Genomic DNA, 21,681 nt, shown 5'->3' with positions numbered 1-21,681 from the left:
TCACTGAAATGTCTTCTGCTGGGCTGCTAAAAAAGCGTAATCATCATACAGGCTGTAAGGTAAGAGCAAGCTCACTTACTCTTTACTTGGGACAGAGCACGCTGTCAGCCCTTCCACGTCATCCTTTCTAAAACTTAACAGGAGGGTTAGAGCTGGGCCTGTCCCTTGCTACTTACAGCCACCATCCTAAGCAGGGTGGGGCGATTCCAGCGACTCAGCTGTACACAGTACTTCCTTCCTGGGGCAATAACCCAACCAGGGATAATTCTCACCTGGGAAGGAGCATCCTTCTCATACTGCACCTTGGAAGTACATATATAGTAGTATATGCCATTCATACGCATCTGTCACTAGAAACACTCCAAAGCCAGTTTTCTACATCAAGTCAAATATGAGAAAAAAAAAAGTACACTCAGAGTGAGCTTTAAACTGCATTAGAGGTGGATCTGTGCTTCAGAATTCACAGCATGAGACCCACCGCCATTAGTGGCAGCCAGTATCTAAGGCGCTCATAATCGGAGATTGAGACACACCAAAGAAAGAGCTTTGATTTCTGCAAAGCAGAAATTGTGTGCGGAAATGAGTTAGCACTGGGCTGAGCTGAACTGCCTCAGCATTTAAGTCAGATTTAGCCATTAGAAGGTAAAATCAGTATACATACATTCTCCTTAAAAAACAAAATCCCAAATCCATCAGCAAAGCAAGCTTATTCCAAAAATTTATTAATCTGAACACCCTGCTGTGGGTAAGGTAAACATTACATCTTCTGGAGTTACAGCTAACTCCAAAAGCTTGGATCTAGAATGTGATACCGCAAGTTCCAAAGAGCTCACAGCCAACTGAGTGACGAGGCTGCCCACTGTTTAACATCCGTCGGGCAGTTTGGATACGCTTGCAAAGCATCCATGATTTGATTGTTGTCCAAAAGCAGTTTCATTAAGAGGTACTCTCTCTGAGCACGTACAGATGGTCTTTCTATTGGTCTTACTAATTCCAGTTGTAGCAGGTGTTCAAATGCCTAAAAAAGAAGGAAAAATGAGGAAATGGAAGATAACATCATTTGGGGCTGTACTGCTCGTTCTTAAGGCACTGGTTTGACAGAAACCTGTGATGTGCAATCCCAGACAGACAGACATTAAGTGCCAGCTCTGTTTTACCTTACGCCCTCTTGCACAGATAGCAAAGCCACATCAGCTGTACCAGCTGAAACAGAATTCACTTTTCTTCTTAAAGAAATAGTATTTGAAATCTGGTGTATGCATCACTGACTAGAAATTACTTTTGTTATTCTGGGAAACAACTGGAATAGTCAGTTACAAGTGCACAGACAAGCATTACATGATTTCCAGTTTAAGTGTCATTCATGAATAACATTGAATCAGAAACCAAGGCTGCTCCACCTAAAAGCTGCAAGACAGGAAGACAGCTTTGACCACTGAACAGCTGCGGGTCCTTGGGTGAAGTTTAGGGACAGAAAACACAGCCCCTGCGTGACCAGCGCTCTGGCGGCTGCAGTGCAGCAGGATCACGCCCTGCGACCAGGTCCCTGAGCAGAGCCTGGCAAAGTGACCTTCATGGAGTGACAGCCCAGAAGGCCCCTGGGGATCAGGTTTGTAACCAAAACGCCCTTCTCAGTTTGCATTTCAGGCAGTAGTTGGTTGAGGCAAAACCAGCCCTATTAGGCTACAAATTGATTCCATGTACCAGCCAGACCTAGTGGGGCTTGGAGTAAGGAAAACAGGTTTTTGATGTGGTACAATTAATTTAAATTTTGGAGACATCACTTCTAAACAGCAGAAGGGGATGAGCAACCTGATGATAGCTACGCATATACTCAAACCTCTCCTTTGGAAGCCATTTCTGATACAGTCATTCTTGCTGAACCCCAGTGCTACATCAGTTCAGCTCACTTGAAATAGAGTCCTCGCTCTGGTGCTAAACTCTTCCAAGCGTAACTATTGAGCAGCTTGGGACGGCCTTGAGCTCCCCGTCCCAGGGAAGGCGAGCAGTGGCCAGGCGCTGCCCAAACCCACTGCCCCAGCTGCCTGCTCCGAGAGTGGGGGGTTCTCACCACCCTGAAGCACCCTGTCCCAGTTTAAGGCTGCGTGTGACTGCTCCAGTCTGTGCACTAGAAAAAAAAAACCCAACATCTAAATAATCTACAATAAAATAAATTTAAAAAAAAAAAACAACAACAAAACCCTACATTTCAGGCTTACCTTCATGACAACCGGCTTTTCAAAGTTGTACATACAATGCGCCTTCCTTTGTATGAACTTCTGGAATTCTGTATCAGTAATAGGAAAAAAAAAGTTAGTTAGGGGAAAGTAAATCATTTAGTGTTTGTAAAGTTCATGTATTTCTCTCACCGTTGTAAACCATCTGGAAGTTAAATGGTTCTCCTTCATAAACATCATTTAAGTGTTTCATAGCTATAATTAAGCAGATTTCCAGGACAGACAAACCTAGAGGGAAAGACAAGAACTCTAAATATTTCTCTTAAGCATATCAGGAATGCAAGCAGTTCACATACTATTTTTATTCCGCTATTTTTATACGCTGTAGGCCTCACCTATTTGTGTTATATATCTTCATAATGTAAAAAAAAAAAAATCCAGAATTGGAGAGGCTAGATAAGAGAACATTGATTTTCCAGATATTTGAAGCAAGAATGTTAAGAAATGGGCTGCTTCCATCAAAAAGCAAGAAATTTAAAGAAAAAGCTTAATTGCAGATTGGACAGCATGACACAGAATTTTAGCAGCACCAAGACGATCTCCCTGCTACTATATAGCAAGTCATGAAATGAGAGTTTGAAGACGTTATTCACTCTTCAAAGCTAAAGAAGTGACAAATTAGCTCCACAGTACTAAGGAGACTTTGAGAATCACAGGGCTGAGCCAAACTAAAGCCTGTAAAATTTGGGAGCCATAGAGAAGCAATGGGCTAAGTTAACTTTTCCTGATCAGGGAAGCAATTCCTCCTGTAACTATATTTAGGCTTAGTATCATCACCAGGAGACATTTATTTCTTCTCACTGTTTGCACAGGTTCCAAAATGCTTATCAAAGAAAACTTAAGCGTAGCGCTCAGTACGCCCCATCTACCGAGGTTTGGAAAGGGAGAACCCTCAGACCTCTCAAATGCAGCAGCAGCACATAGAAACACACTAGAGGTGTCAGTACAGCATTAGCAGAAGCTCAGTTAAAGGCAGGTAAGCGCACGCCGCTGTAGTCCCGAGAGCACAGAATTCAACTACATACTCCCATCTTGTACGTATCCAAGCACAGACTATTGCAATTCTCGGAGCATTTGTTGCAACAGCTCCCAGCCAAAGTGTCCTCAGTATCCTCCACCTCCCAGCTCTGGCAGGAAGACATCAGTATCTTCCTCCGTCACTTAAACAGAACAGAAACCCTGCCCAGGCTGGTTCCTTTGCCCAGGCTACGGGTGCTTTCCCTGGCTAGCACTGCAGCACCACACAGGCTGTCTGGTACTGACAGCTGTCAGCCTGCATCGTAGCAGTGCACTGCCCGAGCTCCCCACATAGTAGGATTTATATCCACTATCATGTAACTCCATTTCTGGTTTATGCGGCATTGTTACATCCACGCAAACCAGCGGAGAGCAGACTCCACGGGTGGAGGTATTCCCCATGCAGCCCATACCGACAGGGGACACTGCCCTGTACAATCTCTCACACATTAGGAGAATTTCAGGGAGGGACTTGACACATTCCATACTCCTAAGGAACATTTTGGGGAAACAGCTGAGCTTTACCATGTACAATATTTGCTTTTGAGTCCATTCTAGACTGCTTGCTTGCCTCATGAAGATCTGATGCAGTGATAAGCGGGTGATGCACATTAACGTTACTTACAGCAAGCATCTAAAAATAAAGCAGAAGACATTTTTCATTTAATTACTAATTACCAGACATACTTTCTACTTGGAGATGGAATGCAGAAGAACACATTTCCCCTGGAGTCACCTACTGGAAACATTAATGAATAAAGCCCTACACACACAGGAGGCTCACACTGAAAACCTTGTAAATAGCTGGTAGCTACAACGACATTTTGCCAGGAAGGTTTTCCAGGCTTAAAACTTGAAAGCCTCCTCACTAGAGGAGATAAACACTCATTAACTTGTTTATATTAATTTTAATGGATTAGCATACTTCAGTGATTGCTGTAAGAATGACTTACAACTATTTTAAACGTACCTTTGTACACAGAGCTACAGCGTACTCCTGTCACTGAAAGTACTAAGAAGGCGTCTGAAGGCACCTTGGTTTACAGAATACAAGTAACCCCTTCAGAGCATTTGCTGAAGTCTCACCTAGTTGCAATTTGAATCTTAACAATCTTCAACTACCTGTCACAGAAAGTGACTTTTGAACAAATGTAAGTTAACAAATACATAGTTAACTGACCTCTTCTGACACCACTCTTCCCAAGCTAGTATTATCCACAAGCTGTTATACAGCAGTGGGCACACTGCAGTGCCCTTCACTTGCTCTTTAAAGCTTTAAGTATCTGACAATGCAGAGTGATGGGGAGCACTACATGTTATTGGAAAACAGCTGGTCATTGAGAACAAGTCCTTGCTACAGAAAAGCAGGTCATTAGCAAGAGTAGCTGCAACCCTCACCACCACCACACTGCCCATCACAAAGCTTCTCTCACCAGCTCAAATGGCAGACTCCTAGAGATTTTCAGAAGTAAAGAAAAATTCATCCTGCAGGGCAATTAATCCACACTTCAGCTAATACAGAAGAATTACAGAAGTACTAGAATATGTATTATATACTCTTATAAGCAAGATGACTTCAGAGTGAAAAAGCCCCCTTTAACAGAAGAATTCAGAAAATGCTGAAAAAAACAATCAGGAACTTCAGCCTCAGCTCTGACACACCCTGGAGCACAAAGGGAGGCTATTCAGATAGCCATCAGCTCTTTTTGTGGCATTCATTCAAGCCACAGGACAGAACTGGGTGCCCCTAAACTAGAAATGATCTGCAATCTTGTAACTAACTCAAGTAAACAGAGGACTACAAAAAAAAAAAAAAAGACTCTGATCAGGCTCCATGTTTCAGAACTAGAGCAGGAAGTCCATGATCTAGTTCTCACAGTGGTTATAAACCCAGTGTTGGGAAAAGCTGTCAGCACTAAAGAGTCCAAGAACAGCCCACCACAGAGCTGAAGGTTAAAATCTGAATACTTGCACAACACAAGATAAGCAGGTATGTTTAGTGGGCTTTTCACACTGACAGCAGCACACAGATATTTTAAGATGGTTAAATAAGTGTTACTTATCGTCTGTAATGAATGTTATTGCATCCATATTAACTACATTAAAAAACAGAAGTGAGGGAGGCAGATTAAAAAAAAAAAATAAGAGACCCTCCAAGAGAACCTGACCACGTGTTAAGCTTCAGCTCATTTGTCGTGATAGAGGGAAGTTCACTGTCAGCATTACCTCCTACTTACTGAATACAGAAGTCTTCTCTCAGAGTTAACAGGAAGGCAGCAGTCTAATTTTTCTCCACACAGTGAGGCCTTTCTTCTCTCCAAGATAACTGGGAAAGGTTGAAGCTACCAAGTAAAATTCTGAAAGCTTCCTCAGGCCCTTGATGCCAGATAACATGGTCATTCGGAAGATCAGAATTAACTTCCGTCTCAGTATTGCTAAGGGTTAGTAGCCTCAGGCTCCCAGCACCTCAACATTTAAAAGATTAAGATCACATTTCCTAGACTAGCATCACACTAAGAGAGGAATTCCAGACAGCATCTGGGCTACATGAATTGCTCCACATACGCAACCAGCTCTGGAAAACAAAGTGGTCCCTAATCATACAGTTCATAAAGTGATTTTATCTGATACTCTGCATAAGAAGAAACTGGAAGTGATAGAAAAAGCATTTCAAAAGCATTTCCTCTGTGTGAATAACAAGATTGTAGACACATGGGAACACTCTTACTGAAGAGGTATCCAGGAGCAACTAGTCCATAAATGCAAGTAATCTGTGCTCAGGAGCATCCTTGCAAGAACGGTTTAGGAGGAAGGAGGAGTGGGAAGAGGGATGACAACAACAAATAGTATAGTTTAGCTCAAAGTGACAGTTACTCCAAATGCAGCACCGTCTGCTTTTATGTCAAAAGTGCATATACCTACACTGACAGTAATTCAAGAGTAGCTCAGGAAACAGGCCAGGAACACAGACAAACCCTAACAGCGTCAGGAGGAAGACAAAGTGGAGAGTGCTAAAGTGATGCAAGAATACGGTAAGAGACCATAGTTTAAAAAAAAAAAGGCACCAAAATTTATTGATATTTGAAGAAGATGGATATTGATGAAGAGAAGCAGGTTTATTAAATAGTGACAGATTTAGTGAAAGAGAAGGAATGGAGGAATATTTGGCTACAGCAGCAGACTTAAAGGTAGAAAAAGTATTTTGGTACAAGCAGTTTTCAGGACTCACCAGCAACCAAAAAGAATCTCAGAAAGGTAAAAATACTTTGAAAGTATTTCACCAACAGTTTTGCTTTATAAATGGAAAGACTTGGCAAAAGTTATTTTAAATACCAAAACCCCACCATCACTTCAATTAAACAGTACACCCTCACAACATAACTGCTACAGAAATTGGAACTACTCAAATTCATTAGTAAAGCATGGACTGATAAAGCATGCAAGAAGCCAGGACTGTCAAAAACCTGCTGAATAAAAAAGATGTTTCAAGTAAAGCTCAGATAACTGGCTTGAAAAATACAAGCGTTGTTTACTGATTATTGTAAATCAAGAAGATATTATATGCATATCCAAATACATACCAACAGCAAATGAAGTGAGCGCAGATCTTTAGTGTGGTGAAAAAGGTTCTGCAGCATGTCTTGCACAGTTTTATCCTCTGAGAGATGCTAAAAAAGAATTTAAGTGATATTTTCATCATCTCACCAAATCATTTCATACTCACCTGACAAAATACCAGTCAGGTAACTTTCAGAAAGAGCTCAGCTTATGCTTGACAATACAATTTCTTCAAGTCTAACCTTAACTTTCTGGTCTTTTTTTGTGACACTTCTAATTTTATCTCCAGACTTCAATAAGCAAAGATTCTCTATCACAATTCAATTTATTCCATATCAAACTCAGATAGCGAAAGGAAATACTAATCTTAGGTAAAGGCTTTACACTTATAAACTGGTCTTCCTTTAGAAGTTTTACTAAAACACCAACTATAAAGAACTTTGAATACCTGAACATTTTTATTCCATTTTTGTGCAAAAGACTCATCAGGAAATCCAGCAGGAAGAGAAAGCTGTTCCTTGAATATCCTAATGTATTGTTTAAAATCAAAGGAATTCGTCAAATATATCTGTCGGTGAGAGAACCTTGATTTTACTCTCTTCTCCAAGAGCTCCAGGATATCCTTGTTAAAAAAAAGTAAAAATAATAATTAAAAAAAGCAGATGCATTTAGTGCATTCTTTGCTACAGTAAAAACTACCAAGAGAAAACACCAAAGTAAATCATGTTAAAAAAAAAAAGAATTATTCAATTCTTAGGCTTAAAATGTTCTAACAAGACCTTTGCTAATTATTATAATTGATATGCCTTGAAATGCCTAACAACTAGCCATTTACCCAAGTCATGTGATGCACTACATCATACAGGATAATTAGTTGCTAGGATACCCGGCAAAATTTCTCCATAGATTATGTAAATGTTTCAGTTACTTAAGTCTGCATTCAAGATGTTTCAGCCTATCATGGCTCTAGACAAGTTCTCTATATAGTAGATACGTAGGTTGGCAGCTGTCAGTTCACATGCCTTTTGTCAGACTGGAAGAATCCCGCTTAAAAAAAAAAAACCCAAAACTTAAGAGCCAATATTTATCTTTTAAGATTGTCACACAGAACTAAGCAAGTCTGCCATCAGGTTGTTGGTTGAACGTAATAGAGAAAAGCTTCCTTTTCTCAGAACACATAGCAATAGACTGGCATCAGAAACAAGCTGTGGTACTCATCCATTTAGAGAAACACAGTACTATTCCCCTACCGTATACTGGGACACAATGATTACACTCCCAGTTTCTAGGAATTCAGGGTAGGCCTTTTCGGTTTTTAAACATTTGTTGTGTGTTGGTTTTGGTGTTTTTACTTGCACTAAGAAAAGGCTTTAAGAATACTGAAATTCTGCACCAAAAAGAGAGCAGTAAGAGTAAATAGAGAGCCAACAGTGCATAATATAAAGACCCCATTTGATTTAGAAGTCACATGCAACAGGGACCAGTGATTTAAAAGAAAACAAACAAAAAAAAAACCCCCAATACTCCCAAAAAACCCCTCAGAAACAACAGCTATCACCAAAACCATGGTACAGGCTCTGAAGACTCTCCCTTAATTACATTCAAAAGCAGAGCAATACAGGGTTCTAAATAATGGGTGGTTAGGATACTAGACTCAGGGCAGTAATGAAGCCAAAGAAAAAAATTGTATTTTATTAAATCATCTATCAACTATTTTACTAACTTCCAGAAATTTGCCCAGCTAAATATCGCCTAAACCTAATCAACCCCAGATTCAGGCATAAATGAAAGATTTTAATTATTCTTCTTCTTGTCATAACCTGGCTATCTTCACCACCAATCCAGTTTTTTTGAATAAACAGTATAATTTTTATAAAGTATCAGCTTCCATAGTGTTACAAAGTAATTATTTCACAGTATACACCTAATCTGTCCACAGTTCCTTACAATGTCACTGTAAAAATCACAGCAAGTTTAACATGGATCTTAAACCCATTTTGAATATGCTATTACAACAAAAGTGACCTACTGATGCGTTTGCTTAAAAAAAATTCCTTGTCCTCCAAACAATGATTTAAACGCTGTAGGTTAATACAAGTCTGTTGTTACCAACTGCTGACCGAGAAACTGAAACGCCAAAGAGTGAACGTTCCAAAGAGTGAACGACAGTATAATAGAAAACAGCCACATGGATAAATATGGCCCTTCTGCAGTAATAGAGGATAACAGCCTTGTGTCTCCTTAGGAATGTAAACCTGCTCCTCTAGCAGTAATACTGAAGGCTTTGCAGTGTTTTGTTCATCTAAGTTTGCTCTCAGCACAAATTATTATTATTTTTTATCCCCCTTCCCAATTCAAACATCAGAAAAATGGATAATTGAGAAAAGACTCTTAGTAAATTAAGTAAGGTTCCAGGAGAGGAGAAAACCTTCCACCTAAGACAAAAGTCTCTTTAAAACAGCTAAAAACTTTGAATGAGAAAGCACAACTTCTTACCTGTCTACAAGTGAGTCCAATAACTGTTACTGGAGTCTGTGCTGACTGGGATATATCAAAGAGGTTATAGAGCAGTGTCTGATTCTTGTGATGAACAAACAAGTCAAATTCATCCAGTATAAACAAGACTGGACAACTGCTAGTTCGATCTCCTGAGAAAGCAATTTTGAAAGTTATTATGGTAAGATCATCATCAGACTTCAATCTCTACAGCCTTCACAAATTCCAGTTTTAACAATTTACATATTTTCTTTTAGCTTTTCACTAAGCCCTCCTTTCACATATGTACTGCTACAACAGTAAAAAGAAAAACACACTGAAAAATTGGTAAGGTTTTGTAGTATTCTGTCAAGCATCATTTCTGGTTGCAAGGAAAGACAGACTTCTATGGCAAATATTTAAAAAAACATTTTTAATAGCTTCAATCTGGATAAAACAATCTTTCCTTCATAGCTGACCATCACATGCAAGCCTTTATGGCATCAGATATGTTAGTTTGTTTAGTATTATGTATTTTTCACATTATTTTGTAAGCATGACATATTCTTGGGCTAGATTTCTTCATACCACTTGTACAAGTAGATAAAAAAACATGTATATGCTAACTTTTCAGTCAAGTGACACACACACTGTATCAGAACAGGGGCTACTAGTGTTTACCTTTCTTTAAAGCTTCAAGAAGGAACGCAAGATTTTCAGCAAAACTGCCCTACACAGAAAAGAAAAAAGTTTCACAATAGATTTTCAATGTAATTCTCAGAATTGTGTAACTACATCAAGTTCAGGTATGTAATGAAGGCCGTTTCCTTCTAAAACCCTGCTTTCAAAACCAGTGCCTATTCAAAAATTTACAGCATTACTTCATGTTGTACAATCATAACCTCTTCAGGATAGGAAAACTGATAGTTAACTCCACATTGATCCACTTCTTTCCAGTGTGAAAACCCCAAACTAACTGCCTCAGACAGGCAAAAATTAGTTATCAGAAGAATGTCTACAATAAGCTAAATTTACAAGTAGCTTTATCTTTCCTTAAATAGCTACTGCATACTCATTTTCCATCTACACACATGCAAAAACTGCCACCTAACGTGTTCCACTGAGAATGATCGGTATGCAGTTTTTTAACTTGCAACCTCATTAGATGAAAGCATCAAATATTAATGGCAGAAAACAATGAGTTGCTATGACCATCCTGCTTCAGTTACACACACATTTACACACTCTCAAGCACACAAGTTGTGAGATGGGAAATAACTGAAGACCACAAGGCCTATCAAAGAAGGCAGAAAAGCCAATCTACTCTTTGAATGTGAGTTGCAGAAGCTAAGAAAGGAAAAGTTTCTATCAAGAAAAGTAAGGACATTCGTGCAAACCAGTATGTTTCCATGCCTGTGTGCAAACAAAGGGGTTAGATGGCTAAGAGTTTAAAGTAGTACTCCACAATAACTTAATGGGGAAAATTATAGGGGAATTAAACATATTTATGTCCAGTTTTGCCTCCAGCATTTTTGGTAGTGGAACTGTGGACCTTGGAAGGTTGTTCTAGTTCTTTGTTGAAAAGACAATTCATTCAAACAGCTAGGCTGAAATTAAATACTTGCTATTTCCTTTCATTACTGCAACTCTACTTGGGAAAATTTTAGCTCACCACCAGAAAGGTTTTCCATTCTCTGTATCTAAATTCATTTGCGATAAGTAAGAAACCAAAGCCCAGCCTAAGAAGCAAGCATTTCCAAAAGATAATAAAGCCTAATAACTACAACCTACACTTCATCTTGTATTCCACACTAACCTAGTTCTCCAGTTTCTCTTAACTAAAGCAGTAACATCTTAGCTCTTTAGCTTTCCAAAAGCAACTGATGAAAATAAACCTCATCTATTGAGATCTCACCTTTCTCGCCTCTCATAATTCTGCTTTAGCCACATGGATCAGTATTATGCGTGACTCGCAATGGTGTGAACTCTGCCAATCTCAAAGGCCCTATCTGAGAGCAAAGGAGTAGTAGATGATGCTCAGAAGGACCTTCTGTCGTACCAGAAGATGGCCTCTCAAGAATACTCACTGAATAACAGGCTGTCCTGGTTTCAGCTGGGATGGAGTTAATTTTCTTTCTAGTAGCTGGTATAGTGCTATATATGAGAAGAATGTTGGTAACACACTGATGTTTTCAGTTGTTGCTGAGCAGTGCTTAGACTAAGTCAAGAATTTTTCAGCTTCCCACACCCAGCCAGCAAGAAGGCTGGAAGGGCACAAGAAGTTGGGAGGGGACACAGCCAGGACAGCTGACCCAAACTGGCCAAAGGGACATTCCATACCATGTGATGTCATGCCCAGTATTTAAAGTGGGGGGAGGAGTTGGCCAGGGGGATCGCTGCTCAGGAACTATCCAGGCATGGATTGGTGAGCGGTGAGCAACTGCATTGCGCATCACTTGTTTTGTATATTCCGATTCTTTTATTACTATTGTCATTTTATTATTGTTATTCTTCTCATTATTCTTTTCTTCCTTTCTGTTCTATCAAACTGTTCTTATCTCAACCCATGAGTTTTACTTTTTTCTTCCCTCAATTCTCTCCCCCATCCCACTGGGTGGGGGGAAGTGAGTGAGCGGCTGCATGGTGCTTAGTTGCTGGCTGGGCTTAAACCACAACACAGGCAACAACCAGGGTAGCCCAGATCACCAGCCCAAGTTATTTCACACGCAGATGAGTGAAATTTAATCTGAAGCACTTCAGTTATTCTTTTTTTACTGACTTTACTACTAATAGAAATGAGTTTCTTCTTTTTGGGAAAAGGTCAATAGAAGCAAATATTTTAATAGATATCCTATGCAAAATGAGAGCTCTAGGAAGCCTGGATAGATTTCCCTATGAACTACAAAAGGCTGCAAATATACTAAAGATACTGCTTTTTGACTGGTTAACTTGCTTACTCTTTGTCTTGAAATGTTAAAGCTGGTATTTCCAAAATGCTCTACCCCTCTGAACAAAGTCTCTTCTGAATGCTTAATGTTTGTTTCATTCTGAAGCTTGAAGTAAATGTTTAGAGCGCCTTTCCATTCTTCCTCCTTCTCTAAGTCAAAGTTGATGTTTTTTTGAAAAAGTATCAGGACGCATTAATGTTGCTCAACTAGCAAAATGTAACGTTCAGCACTTGTGTAGAACGCGAGTATTTGTTGGCATGCTTTAAGTGTTTGTAAACCAGGGTCTTCACAGGTGAATGCTGCCACAGTTCACTACTGCCATCAATTATTAAATATTTTAAAAGAGAAAGCTTTCAGAAGACCGAGTCGGCCCATTGCAATTTTGCTAATAAATTCTCAGAGCCCATTCGGTCTCAACAAGCTGTATTCTATAAAGCTAGTTTTCTAGGCAAGGATTTCTGAGGGAGATAAGCGAAGAGTATAATAAAGTCAATACTTACAAAAACTTTATCCCCAACCACATTTTCCAGGTGCAACTGTCTAGTGATCTCCTTCAGGGCCACTTTATCATTGGTTTGCAGAAGCCCTGAAAGAAAATGATTTTTTCATCAAGAACTCGCAGTTCTCCTTCATTCCAAGAGGCCACATCTACAGCCACTAGAAACTTATCCAGAAGCTTCCCTCCATTTCCAGCCTTATAAAGCTATGCCTTTTTATAAATTAACACTGGACATTTTCCATATGTAATAAGTGGTTACTCAAAACAATTTGGTCAAAATTGAACTGATTTTTAACATTTTGAAAAGTCATTAAAAGCACAAAAGTTCTCTTTATATAGAGAGATACAAAGATGGGAAGGCATTTTGGAGCTCACAGACAAATGTGTCTGTAACCAAGGCTAGATTACAACTGCTGAAACCAAAATTTTTGTTCGGTACATACAATACATAACAACTGAATATAACATAACATTTGAATTATGCTGCATTACTTGCCATTCAGATGAACTTCCAAGAGGTTCTCTCTAACTTGTTTCATTTCTGTGAGCTCTTTTAAGACATGATTTAATAACTAGGAAAAAGATACATAATTTCTTTACAAGATTAAAGTATTAACAGTAAAAAAGTGTACAAATGGATATTATCAGATAGGAAACAGTATGTGCAGTTTCATTAGGTAACAATGTTTGAGTATTTTCAAGACTAAAACACTAAAATGACAACTTCACATTCACTATCATGACTATAGCAATTACATTTGTTCATTCTGCTGAATTAGTAGGGAAAGAAATATAAAAATAACTCCAGTATTTTAGTCACTCATTTTTTGGAGTAATATTTAGGGCTTCTGCCTTAATGAAAAAACCTTTACGAGTTTTGAGATGTGACAGAATTTGTCTCTTATGTTAGTAGAGTATTTGGCTTCGTTAGATGTTGTAAACAAAAATATTTGCTTTAAATCTTTAAAGACACTATGCTTATTCTTTTCTTCTTGAAGTTGGGAAGCATGAGAGAAAATGAAGTTGCACATTAAATTGCTTATAAAACTTAGGGGCCTGAAATCTACAGTCCATCAAGAACTTGTTCTCAGTAAAAGTCATAAGGAACTCATATTAAAATATGTACAAGTAGTTGAAATGTTAATTTTTCTTTCACTTGCTACTTCTTTGCTTTTGTTTCCTCAGCTGAGATTGTGCAGACCCCATCTATGTGTATGTATACATACATATATAGACACAATTTTCTTGTCTCCAGCAGTCTTTTTTGAAAACTAAACATCTTTCACTTGATATAGAATAAGAAAATCATTCATTTCGCATACATAATTTGCTTACTTATATTCTGGCAGGAAGGATGATGAATTTTCATCTTCACTATCCTTATGTAAAAGGTTTGGAAGAAAATTTAAACTTTAAATAATAAACATAGTTTGAGTTTTGGTGATTGGGGGGCACGTGGTATTTGAGGGATTATTCTGTTGCGGATTTTTTAAAAACTTTCACATTTACTCCAATTTGTTTGTAGTATAAAGCTCATCTAGACTCTTCTATTGATATTGTGTTTAGAAGCAGATACAGTTAGACTCTTACTACAGCTGCCAACATTTACTATATGGAAACCTGGAACAAAAAAAGCTTATTCCCTTGGTTTCTCAAGTTTACGCCCAATAAGCAGATGCCATCCATTCTGGCTAGCCCCTTATCCAACAGTCTCAAATGGACCTTGAAAGTCTACATTGCAAATACAAGAAAATCTAAAAACTATTTTCTGCACTATGAGAGTGCTTGTTGCTTACTTCACAAATCCGTAAGTCTAAGAAAGGAAAAATAAACTCCAGTTCAAGCCCAGCGGGAAGTACATAGGTGGAAGAAACCTTATTTGCCACTGGTTTATCAACTCTTTCCCCACCACCACTCCGTAGTATTTTGACAATTATCCTTGATCTGAAGCATCACGGGTAACAGAAGAAAGTAACAATACTGACTGGTTTTGAAATGCAGAACAAGCTATCAAAAAACTGGCAGAATGATTGGTGTCAGCTGTATCATGGATATGTTTACAATCTATTAATTTATTTCTATTCCACTGTATTTAAAAGCTTGAAGGCCACTTGCATTAGCACTTGGGAAGACTTCCAAAGTAATTTTTCAATCTTGAATACTTCGTGCAGTAACAATGAACCTATTTATCACATTATATACTCATGTAATCATAAAAGACTTAAGTGTTTGCATAATATTAAAGTATATAACACTTAAGTTAGATGTCATTTGTTCACATCTCTCAACTAAAAAGAGTTCTTTTAAAATACAAAACCTACACTTGTAAATTATAACTACCATACAATACCCTGCCTCCTAGGAATTGAGGTCACAATTTTTTGTGTGTGTGTTTTTTGTGTTTTTGTCAGCTGCACATGAAGCTATTCTATTTTACAAAATCACTAGGAACTCAGCATTTGAAAAATTCCAGAAGATTGTTAGGAAATCAGTTTCTTCATATTGTTATTCAACAGAATTAGCTCACAAGAAGTCCTAGAGAATTAGCTCGCAAGAAGTCCTAGAATGTTTTGAAATTATGTGTAAACAATTAGCAATTCCTTCTTTAAAAAGAGGCAGAGATGAAAATTTAGCTCCAAAAGCTCCCAGGACTTCAGCAAGGTTATCTACCTCATGCTTAATTTAACCCTGTATCAACTTTTAATACATGTTTATACCGCAGTCTTTCCTGATCCTCGGGGTCCAATAATGAGGGCAGAATTACTTTCTCCATGCACTGTAGTTCGTTTCAGCAGTTCCAGCAGATGCCTGTGTTGACAACAGCAATAGGTAAAAAACTTCAAACCAGGCAACATTCACTGAAATCATGGAAAATTCAGAGAATCTTTAGGACATAATAGAAAACTTGATACATTTCAACTTGCTCTCAGAGCCAACACTCAGGGCATGCAAAATGTAATACAATAAAGTACAAAAGGCTGAGTGATCAGCTCTCAAAATATTTTAAAATAGTAAAACATGCAGAAGTCAGGAGTATTACCAATCCATAAAGTTCTACAATTCTCTACCATGAAAGGACAGACTTCAATAATTTTTTTTTTTTTTTGAGAAAGAAACAAGATTGCTTTCCGTGATACCACTATAGCTCACAAAAAAGGAAGACTGGCAAACATATTGAAGGAAATCTTGACACCAGGAAAAATTAATAATGTAGTGGAATATATTAATTTTGACAATCTTCATAAAACTGAATATATGCTAAATTTAGGCATTCAAAGTTTGTGAATGCTAACAGCAATACTGAACTTCAATTTCACATTCTATTCCCACTCAAAAGAAGGAAAAAAGAGCAACTATAAATTACCTTCAGCTAGAGTTATTACCTAGTACCACATTTAAAGTACTTGTAACAACTACTGACACTTCCAATTCCCAAATATTTACAAATGCATACATTTAATATGCCTTTTTTTTTTTTTTGCTTAGAATATTAACATCATGGAATTGCTTCTAAGGAAGTGATAGAGTCATCATGGAACAGCTGTAGCAAATGCATGTGGTTTTATTCACTATCCGAGAGCTAACTACAGCCAAGAGCCCCGATACATCTTGGGAAAGAAAAACTAAGAGCTGGGAAGTTCATTGTGTTTTCTCTCCAGCATAATTCATCACCAGTGGCATATTAAGTAGAAGACAGTCTGTAAACTGTTTTTCAGAATTCCAATATAAAGAGGGGAGGCTTGTTTTGTAGAATACTAACATCACAGAAATACATTTTCTCACAACAATAAACATGTCTGTGAGCTCTGCATGTATATCACACTACCCTTGAACAACAGAAATGGTACTTTCCTTTCTGTAAGGGAAAGGAAACTAACGTTCACATCAGGCAATTCAACTCGCATAAAAATGGATTGTTTAAAACAATTCTTCAGATACACATTTGTTACTTTCAGAATTTGACCTACATCTGTAAAAGGATTAGTATTAGAATAGTATATTATTGTCACAATAGGTCCCTTCTTCCTAACTCTAATCTCTGCATTGGATGACCCCAAGAAGTAGGTTGCTTTAAATATGGGTCTTTACTTAAAGAAACACGATGTCGGCGCCCAAGGTTTAAGATTTACTTTTACCACAGTTACAAATAAACAGGAGAAAAATCCGAAGTAAAAATAAAAATTTGCAACAAGAAAATTTAACATTTTGCTTGGTCGGGTCATTAAACATAGCCTTAGAATATGCACTTAAAGTACCTTTCAGGCTCAAAAAAAAGCATTTCAGGAATTACAGATTTGAAACAAGGACAAGAAGTCCAAAACTCAGAGCCTGACAGAATGGTTGTATAAAAACTCTTAAACTGAGGCAAACAATTTTTAGAAGCATTGTGCTGCAAGTCATTTAAGCCTGTATAATTTAGAAAAGCAGAGGTAGCGGAAAATTCTGACTTCACCTGATTATTTTACTACTGTGGTTAAAGTAGAAATTACTTAGCATTTGAATCTGCTCACTTACCTGTACTGATGTTCAATCCCAAACAGTTTTCCAGTAGCACAATCATGACAGAATCTTTCACGTAAAATTTTTTGCACCTACGGATATAACACAAGACAGGAAGAATGCTTGGGGCTTCAAACAGCAGAACGTACCAATAATGTAACGACTGCAGTAAAATATGCACGTTTCTGTGGTGTCACAACTACTCTGTAACACGTAAGCTTTAATTGTCATCAATGATATTGTGTCTTGAAAGTAAGAATGAAGTTGCAGTAGGCAGAATATTTAACAGACTCATTGTAGCAGAAAAGGGAAAATTCAATTCAATGATAGCAATATGTGTCTTTGGTCCCTTCTGCTACAGTTTCTTTCCTTCACCCCCCCAAAGGAATGTTATACTTGTCACCAAACTTAGGTCAGTAGTTCATCTAATTCATAGTTCTAACTTACTGTGTAATACAGGCAAGAAAACATTTACCAGGTGACTTAAATAAAAAACGACCCACTTAGTTATTTCCCCCAGTCCTCAGTGAATACACTTTTTCCACCACTGGCAACAACATTGCAGCCTACAGCCTTCAAACGTTAGAAAGTATCAAATTTACAGTTCCTGTGAAGATGCAGTTCAGTTTGGAAGGAGGACAGGAAGTAGTACGAAACTGAAGGTAATATATGGCTTACAAAGGATGGAATGAAGTCTACCCAGCTTGCTTTTTAGATCAACTTCTGAAGTTCTTCAAACCGCACAGTGAATACAGTCATTTTAACTATTAGTTTGGATGTTCTCCTTGGGGTATCTTTAGATATCTGCACCGACTTCTGTTTTCCGCATTAAGAACTGTTACTTAAAATTGTATCTTCAATTCCCAAACAGCCAACCTTCAGCATCATAGCAGAATTCTTCCTACCACTTGACTAGCAGCACGCAGATAAGACAATCCCATCTTTTAAAAATTTACAGGACTCTATACTACTACTTCTCCCCATTCCTCATTTAAGCTATCCTAAAATACCTGCACGCTCCATCCTTTCATAACGCTTGGTGTCCAATTTAAGTGCTCATTGTCAAAGAATTTCAGAGATTAAATCGCAAACTGTTAATGAAGTGATTTTCCTTTAAAATCACCTTGCCTTTCTGTCTAAGTGAATGGCCATCTGACCTAAAAACTAACTATATCATTATCATGCACATCTGTACCATTGGTTTTCCATTCTCTTAATCAGAGTTGGCTCATCTTCCCCCCACGTTTTTTTCTCTACATTCTTCAGTTGCACCTCTTAACCGAGTCCTTTTTCATTTCTGCTGAATCCTAAGAAATAATGAAAATAAGTGCAGCATTCTATCCCAGGTAAACATATACGGAGACAATACTGTACCATGAAGGATTTGTGTTTCTCTCATCTTAGGTAGCAGTTACTCATTCACACCCGTTTTAGCTGATCGGACACTGTTCTGAGGTACATTACTAACAGGCTTTTAGTATCTCAAAGATACATCTTCTTCTAACGCTTAGCTAATTTATAATTTATGACAGAATTATCACCATCAGCTCTAGGTGTTTGGTTTAAAAATAAATACATGTGGACACACCTTTGTGTAGTACTCCTCAGCAAAACCAAATAATGGATAGAAAAACAATAAGAAAATCTATTTTACTAACAATTCCACTTTATGAAAGGAATCCTTTTTTAATCCGAGCTGTGCTCATATACCTGAGTTTTTAGTACTCTTGTTGTTCTACTAAAGTCTTACTGATTTAATTTCCAGATTTATTCTGTTTTAATGAACAGTCAGCATTGTCCATCCACAAGGGAAAAGGTTTTCCTCCTATAAAGGAATTTTATAGGTAAGTGAGGGAAAGATATTAAAGTATAAGAAATTACTGAACCAGAGGTAATTTGCTACAAAATGCATCACAGGTTTTAAGTAGCCACTTTGAGAAAACAGAAGAATAAAGCTTAAAAAAAACCCAAACAAACTGAAAACTGGTTCAGCAGCTGCTGCCCTGCCTAATCTAGGCTGTTAAAAAAGTCACCTAGGTTCTGATTCACCCTACAAACTGGAAGATAAAGAATCTGATTAGATAATAATAGATTTATGCAAATCTATAGCCGCAAACAGCTGTAAAAGCGAAAGACCACCCTTTACCATTTTTATTAAGACTCCAAAAAGTAGATCATTACCATAACACTTGAAGCAAGCAAGCATCAGGACAGAAGCTGGAAGAAATACGGAATACAAACAGAACAAAAACCACTTACAGCCCTAGAAATTACATCAAGTATCTGTGCATGCCCTTTTACCTGGTCTAGTAAAAAACTATAGAATGACATGGATGGCAGAGGACAGGAAAGGTCCGTAACTTAAAAACAAAGTCAGCTAATAAAGATGCTACTAACCTGTGAAATACTGTCTCCATTTGCTCCACTGCTCTCCTTTGACTTGCGTTTACTCATTGCGGAACTTTTCACCTTTAAATAGGAAAGAGAATACAAGCGTTATACTAAATTACTTTGTTTTCCAAATAATTGTTAGTCAGAAACTGTACTTAAGATGTTAGTAAACTAAATTTAGTACAACAAACACAAGGCAGTTGCTCATTCATAAGAGCTTAAGCTGTAACAAGCATTGTTTCTTAACTGATGAAGATTTATTGGTTCACCTTACTAGTACAAAAAAAAAACCCCAAATGACTGAAGCAGTTTTAGTTCATTTCTGATTAGATGAAATCCACGTTTACATACAACTTCTGAACAGCATTTGCTTTAGGCTGCTTTTCAACGCAATGCAAACAGTACCTAATGCAACCGATATGAAAGTTTTTCTTCAAGTTTTCTTCCAAGCTCTTCTAGCAAGTTCTTAACGGCAACGATGACATTGACGAGTCTGTGAATGACATACCAAGTTCGATGAAGACAGCACAGCTGCATACAAGCTGACCTCACACAGAACCAGGAGCGTCACAGCCAGCACATTTACACTGCAGACACATTATTGCAAACAACCGAATCGATAGCCTTCAACTAAGTTGTACTAACAAGTGGCATTTGTACACCTTCTCCGCTGACCAACCACCAAGCCTAATTTATTCATTTTAATTGCGTTGAAGAGAGTTTGGAACAATGTATTTATGCTTCCACAGCTGGAACAAGCTACAGGAGCACAGTATCACATTAAGTCACGACAACTGAGTTTTTATAGGAACAGTTAGCTATCTATGCTTATACTGCTGCAGCTTATAACAATAACCACAGATAAGCAGCACGAGTAAAAAACAATTCTCCCTCTTTGTGTCAACAGAAAGCTTCCCAGACTTGCTCCGCAACCATTTACGCTCATTTTAGCACAGCTGTTCCCCTCTTCTCCCAGTCTTGCTCCTTCTGTTGCAAGGCCCGCCTTGTTCAGTCCCCTGGCACAGCAGCTATGCCTGCGAAGAACGAGACCGGCTGCTAAAGAAAAAAACATAGAGAAACGAAGCAGTCGTTGTGGACCCAGACCCAGGGGAGTGCGAGGCGCGGGAAAACAACGCTAAGGAAGCTGAACCGAAGCCGTTAGATTAATTAAACGGGAGCACAATAGCAACAAGAAAACCGGACGAGGAGCGGTTTCCATCCGCGGCTGGCCAAGTTATACCGAAGCACCTCAGCCATCCAGTGCCACTTCCAACCGAAAAAAGCCCCCGGCCTCCCCGAGCTCCCCCGGGGTGTGTGTGGGGGGGGTCTCTCCCGCCTCACCCCCCGCGCCGATGGGACGAGCAGAAACGGCCTCCAGCCACCTCCCGGTGGGGCGGGCGGCCCGGAGACGCCGGCCTATACAGCAGCGGGCCAGCGGCAGCCATTACTCCCCTCACACAAGCCAAACCCCTGGGCGGGGGACGCCGCATCCCCCGCATCGCTCCTTCCCGCCACCCGGCGCCTCACCTGAGGCGGCGGCAGCACTAACGGCCGCTCTCGCGCCGCCGCCCAGCTGCCGCACTCCCGGCAGCGCCCGCGCCGCCCCCCTCACGTGACCGCCGGCTTCGCTTCTTCCTTCCCTTCCCCCCCCCCGCTTCCTTTCATTTCCCTTCTCCCCCAGCACGCCCCCTCACTTCCGCCCCGGCCTCTCCCCGCCACTTCCTTCCGCCCCGCCGCCGGATCTCCTTCCGGGTGCGCGCGCGGCCCTGTGGGAAGGCACGTCCCTCCCTCCTCTCCCTCTCCCTTCTAACCCCCCCCCACCTCCTCCTCCTCCTCCTCCTCTCCCCTCCACCCCGCGGCCTCCCGAGCTCCCCCGGGGCGCATGCGCAGTGGCCTGCCTCCCCTCTTCCTCCCCGGCAGCGCCGGAGCCCCCAGCAGCCGGAGCAGCAGCAGCAGCAGCAAAGCAGCGGCAGCTGATGATGAGGAGGAGCGCGGGGGGGGGGCGCGGGGGGGCCCGTTATTTATACCGTTAAAGGGACAGGGCGCTCCTTCCCCT

General features: G+C 39.4%; 1 protein-coding gene across 9 annotated transcripts; it reads right to left on the bottom strand.

Annotated features, from left to right (window-relative positions):
* Positions 1 to 701: 701 nt before the first annotated feature.
* ORC4 (origin recognition complex subunit 4) lies at positions 702 to 21,260 on the bottom strand. 9 transcript variants are annotated; one of them, XM_069780741.1, is made up of 16 exons: positions 21,153 to 21,260; positions 20,031 to 20,118; positions 19,632 to 19,703; positions 18,430 to 18,541; positions 17,250 to 17,326; positions 15,452 to 15,542; positions 13,231 to 13,306; positions 12,736 to 12,821; positions 9,969 to 10,017; positions 9,309 to 9,460; positions 7,261 to 7,434; positions 6,836 to 6,922; positions 3,780 to 3,888; positions 2,370 to 2,465; positions 2,220 to 2,287; positions 702 to 1,018 (listed from the first exon to the last, which is right to left on the bottom strand). In XM_069780741.1, exons 4-16 carry the CDS (start codon positions 18,430 to 18,432, stop codon positions 830 to 832), a joined length of 1,257 nt encoding a protein of 418 aa, XP_069636842.1. In that variant the 5' UTR covers positions 18,433 to 18,541; positions 19,632 to 19,703; positions 20,031 to 20,118; positions 21,153 to 21,260; the 3' UTR covers positions 702 to 829. The 9 variants fall into 9 exon arrangements, with proteins under 9 accessions (XP_069636842.1, XP_069636838.1, XP_069636845.1 ...); XM_069780737.1 differs by lacking the exon at positions 18,430 to 18,541; XM_069780744.1 differs by lacking the exon at positions 21,153 to 21,260 and having other exon boundaries at positions 15,442 to 15,542; positions 20,031 to 21,106.
* Positions 21,261 to 21,681: the final 421 nt, after the last annotated feature.

This window comes from Haliaeetus albicilla, chromosome 4, assembly GCF_947461875.1.
Source record: "Haliaeetus albicilla chromosome 4, bHalAlb1.1, whole genome shotgun sequence".
NCBI lineage: Eukaryota > Metazoa > Chordata > Aves > Accipitriformes > Accipitridae > Haliaeetus > Haliaeetus albicilla.
The sequence above is the reverse complement of the archived record's forward strand: the minus strand, read 5'-3'. Positions and strand labels throughout refer to the sequence as shown.

Coding starts and splice junctions, on each gene's coding strand:
- ORC4 (XM_069780737.1), bottom strand. CDS start 19,688: ATGAGTAAACGCAAGTCAAAGGAGAGCAGTGGAGCAAATGGAGACAGT. Junction 17,327..19,631: donor ATGGAGACAGTATTTCACAG/GTTAGTAGCATC, acceptor TTATATCCGTAG/GTGCAAAAAATTTTACGTGA. Junction 9,461..9,968: donor TCTTGAAGCTTTAAAGAAAG/GTAAACACTAGT, acceptor TTGCTTTCTCAG/GAGATCGAACTAGCAGTTGT.